At 57.3% G+C, this 4,719-nt stretch overlaps 1 protein-coding gene across 1 annotated transcript; it reads left to right on the top strand.

Moving 5' to 3' along the window:
• Positions 1-301: 301 nt before the first annotated feature.
• On the top strand, positions 302-2,083 carry FZD1 (frizzled class receptor 1). The gene has a single exon (XM_009951198.2). The coding sequence runs from the start codon at positions 302-304 to the stop codon at positions 2,081-2,083; it is 1,782 nt and encodes a 593-aa protein (XP_009949500.2).
• The last annotated feature ends 2,636 nt before the right edge of the window (positions 2,084-4,719 follow it).

Raw genomic sequence — 4,719 nt, 5'->3', positions numbered from 1 at the left:
TGCGGGGCGCCTGGAAACCGGTCGGAGGGAGCGCGGCGAGGCGAGGGGCGCGGGCTCGAGGGGCCGGCACAAATGGTCAGGCGGCGGCGGCGGCGGAGGCGGCGGCGGTGGTGGTAGTTGGAGGCGCGGCGGGCGCTGCCGCCGGTGCGGGCAGAGTTGCGCTGCGGCCGCGCTGAGTGGCGGCCGGGGCTGCCCCGTCCCTGCCCGCCGCTCCCTTCATGAGTCGCAAGTTTGGGCCGGGAGGAGCAGCGGCGGCGGCGGGGCGGCGGGAGCCCGGCGGGGCGGGCGGCACCGACTGAGCATGGCCGAGCGGCGCGGGCCGGCGGCGAGTGGCGGCGAGGAAGTTGGCGGCAGGCGGCGGGCGGGCGGCTGCGGCCGGTGCCCGTGGCTGCCGCCGCCGCTGCTGTTGCTTCTGTGGGCGGCGGCGGCGGCGGTGCCGGCGGGGGGCCAGGCGCCAGCGCCGCAGTACAACGGCGAGCGGGGCATTTCCATCCCGGACCACGGCTATTGCCAGCCCATCTCCATCCCGCTCTGCACCGACATCGCCTACAACCAGACCATCATGCCCAACCTGCTCGGCCACACCAACCAGGAGGACGCGGGGCTGGAGGTGCACCAGTTCTACCCGCTGGTGAAGGTGCAGTGCTCGGCCGAGCTCAAGTTCTTCCTGTGCTCCATGTACGCCCCGGTGTGCACCGTGCTGGAGCAGGCCCTGCCACCCTGCCGCTCCCTCTGCGAGCGGGCCCGCCAGGGCTGCGAGGCCCTCATGAACAAGTTCGGCTTCCAGTGGCCCGACACGCTGCGCTGTGAGAAGTTCCCGGTGCACGGGGCCGGCGAGCTCTGCGTGGGGCAGAACGCCTCCGAGCGCGGCACCCCCACGCCCGCACTGCGCCCCGAGAGCTGGACCAGCAACCCCCACCGCGGGGGCAGCGGCGGCGGGGCCTCGGGGCTCGGCGAGCCCCGCGGGCGCTTCTCCTGCCCGCGGGCGCTGAAGGTGCCCTCCTACTTGAACTACCGCTTCCTGGGGGAGAAGGACTGCGGGGCGCCCTGTGAGCCCGGCCGCCTCTACGGGCTCATGTACTTCGGGCCCGAGGAGCTGCGTTTCTCCCGCACCTGGATCGGCATCTGGTCCGTTCTTTGCTGTGCCTCCACCCTCTTTACCGTCCTCACCTACCTGGTGGACATGAAGCGGTTCAGCTACCCGGAGCGGCCCATCATCTTCCTGTCGGGCTGCTACACGGCGGTGGCCGTGGCCTACATCGCCGGCTTCCTCCTGGAGGAGAGGGTGGTTTGCAACGAGCGCTTTGCCGAGGACGGCTCCCGCACCGTGGCGCAGGGCACGAAGCGGGAGGGCTGCACCATTCTCTTCATGATGCTCTACTTCTTTGGCATGGCCAGCTCCATCTGGTGGGTCATCCTCTCCCTTACCTGGTTCCTGGCCGCTGGCATGAAGTGGGGCCATGAGGCCATCGAGGCCAACTCGCAGTACTTCCACCTGGCCGCCTGGGCCGTGCCGGCCATTAAGACCATCACCATCCTGGCCCTGGGGCAGGTGGACGGGGACGTCCTCAGTGGTGTCTGCTTTGTGGGCATCAACAACGTGGACGCCCTGCGGGGCTTTGTGCTGGCCCCCTTGTTTGTCTACCTGTTCATTGGCACCTCCTTCCTGCTGGCTGGTTTCGTGTCCCTCTTCAGGATCCGGACCATCATGAAGCACGACGGCACCAAGACAGAAAAGCTGGAGAAGCTCATGGTGAGGATAGGCATCTTCAGTGTCCTCTACACCGTGCCAGCCACCATTGTCATTGCCTGCTATTTTTACGAGCAAGCTTTTAGGGAACAGTGGGAGAGGAGCTGGGTCACGCAGAGCTGCAAGAGCTATGCCATCCCCTGCCCCAACAACCACAGCAGCCACCACCCGCCCATGAGCCCCGACTTCACCGTCTTCATGATCAAGTATCTCATGACCTTAATCGTGGGGATCACCTCGGGCTTCTGGATCTGGTCTGGGAAAACCCTGAACTCGTGGAGGAAGTTTTACACCAGGCTCACCAACAGCAAGCAGGGCGAGACCACTGTCTGAGACACCTGCCCGCCGAGACGGGGTGGACGGTGGGCAGCCAGAGGACTGGGGCTCTGCCTCGGCAAGCAGCTCCTTATCCAGCCTGGGCAAACTTTGGGGACGGCGAGTTGCTGCTGCAGGCGGTGGGGAGCAGAGAGGAGCCCGGTGGGGACCCATGCGCCCGGGACCGCCCGGCTCTGCCCTCCCTGCTGCGTCCGGGCTGCCTCCTGTAGGGACTGAATGCACTGTCAGGTTGGGGGAAGAGGGATGTAAATAGCCTCTGTAAGATTTTGTAAGTATATTTGTATTTAAATTACAAAAAGCTCCCTTTTTTAATTATTTAGGACGCTTTTAACCCGTTTGCAGATTTTGCTTCCTCGCCTCCGCCCCTTTTTTTTTTAATTTAAAAAAAAAAAAAAAAGCGTTGGATTTTTGTTTCGTAGGGCAGGATGGGAAAGCTGCCGGCACGAGAAACCAAAACAAACCCCTTTCTTCCTTCCCCAGGTTTTGTAATGGCTTTGCCGAGAGTTGCGGTTGGCCGAGCAACGGGGCCCGGAGCGAGGCGGGCTGGGCCGGGCCCGGGGCCTGCCGGGGGTTGCGGCGGGGCTGGGCGGGGCGCCCCGGCCCCGGGTGGTGGAGGACGGGCGCCCGCCCGCCTGACCCCGCACAGCGTGGGACGGGCAGGGCCGGGGCGGGCCCCGCCGGAGCCTTTTGCGGGTAGAGAGGACGTGCAGCCTGCCCAGGGGATGCCCGGCCCTCTTCTGGAGGGAGAGCGCCTCCGCAGCGCCCCGGGCCGGGGGCCCGGCCGCCCTCCGGGTCAGTAAAATGAACGGAGCGGCGGCGGGACCGGGGCTGGCCCGGGGAGCTGCGGCGTGAGCCCGCCTGCACCTGTGGCGCGCCGGGGGCGGAGACCCCTTTCTGCGCTCCTGAAGGCCGCGGGCAGGCGGGGGCGGTGGAGCGGGGCCGGGGCCGGGGCCGGTTCCCCGGGGGCGCCCGGCGCCTCCCGGTCGGTCCCGCCCCGCCCCACTGGGCCGGGACGTGCGGGCTGGGCGAGCGGAGCTGCCGCGGAGCAAAACGCAGCGCTCGGATCTGTTCTCTTTTCCGTTGGTCGTATCCGTACGCTGGCTCTCCATCTGGGAAACGGCGGAGACGGTGCTCTTCCCCTGAATCTTAATTCATTGGCATCTTAATTCCTGACGCAGTGTGAGGGTGGGATGATTTTTGCCAGTAGTAAAAACAAAGGAAGGGAGAACAGAAAACCGGCATGTTTACGCACTCCGGTGGGATGTGAGACCTTTTTCCCTCTGCTTTTCGGTACAGCAGTAGCGTTGCGTACTGCAAAGATAAGGTACCGTGTGTGCCGTGTATCTGCTGCTACCTCGTGTGCTCCTGGGTGTGTGGGATTGTGCTGCTTAATACAAAACAAAAGGTTAAAACCGAAATTGTAACTTTCAATAGATGCATTTGAATATTTAGTCCTCTGTATGAAAAACAGCAGAATGCTTCTCTCCTGGTTGTATTATTTTAAACTTTTTTTATATTACAAATGCCTGTATTTAGGTTCATAAACACTATCTATGGCTACCATACCCTTAAATGCAAAATTATTTGAATTTGGTATGCATTTATTTCCGTTCATTATCACAAGATCATCTATATTTATAGAGGAATAGAAATTTATATATATTAAATACCATATTTTTAATTTCTCTGAAATAAATTGAGGTTTTGTACAAAACTATCTTGTCCCTTTACATATTCCTCAGACCAACTCAAGTACTGCGTGAAAGCAATGTATATACAACAAGATGTGTGGGATCCTTTTTTTTCTTGTGTTGAGTTCATGGTGACAAGCTGGAATTCAGTGTAGGAATTCATTGTGCATTTTGGTTTTTATCTCTGGGCCAGTCTAGATTAATCCTTCGAAAGAAAGGTATGGTTGGTGGTGTGAAATCCAAGAAGAGATCTGCTATATAGCAGGAGGAGAAAGCAGCTCGCCAGTTCTTTTTCTTCTTTTTTTTCCTTTTTATTTGTTAAAGAAAAGGGTTCTCAACTTAGTCTTTCTTCTCCCTTTCCTATTAAAATTTTAAAAAAAGATTTTCTCGCTGCTCAAAATGGCACTCAAGACTATTTTGCAATATTGTCAGAGTATTTTAATGACTAAAATACTTTTGTTTTCCTGAATTTGGAATGTTTGGCTGAGAGTTAAAAAGTATATTCATTGAAGCATTTCAGCTTTATGGAAGGTACATGCATTCTTAAACCTTTCAACATAACACATCCATATTTATTTTTTTCTTTTTTCCTAATTCATTGTTCAAAGTGACAATCTGTATGCACGGGTTTGTTGGGAAAGACTGGCTAATTATGAGATGTGATTGCTGCTTTCCAATGACAGAAGCTAGTGCAGCATTTCATTCTGTAGATGGGGAGGAAGATGTAAATGATTTTTGGCTTGTTTGCTTTTTTCAAGTCTTGATGGATAAACAGCCATAGAGAAGGAAGGGAAGCTTAACAAAATTTCTCTGAGGTGAGACAAGAGGGCAGGTGGTTTTTGTTATGTTTTAATGTCTTTTACATAAAGGTAGTTTCTGCTTTCTCAGATATTTTACACATTTTTCTCAAGTCTTCGCCCCACCCCACCCCCCGTTTTTTTT

Source organism: Leptosomus discolor, chromosome 6 (assembly GCF_034619465.1).
Source record: "Leptosomus discolor isolate bLepDis1 chromosome 6, bLepDis1.hap2, whole genome shotgun sequence".
Taxonomy (NCBI): Eukaryota; Metazoa; Chordata; class Aves; order Leptosomiformes; family Leptosomidae; genus Leptosomus; species Leptosomus discolor.
This window is presented reverse-complemented; position numbering and strand designations above follow the sequence as displayed.

Excerpts from the sequence above, each read along its gene's own strand:
- FZD1 (XM_009951198.2), top strand. The coding sequence starts at position 302 with ATGGCCGAGCGGCGCGGGCCGGCGGCGAGTGGCGGCGAGGAAGTTGGC.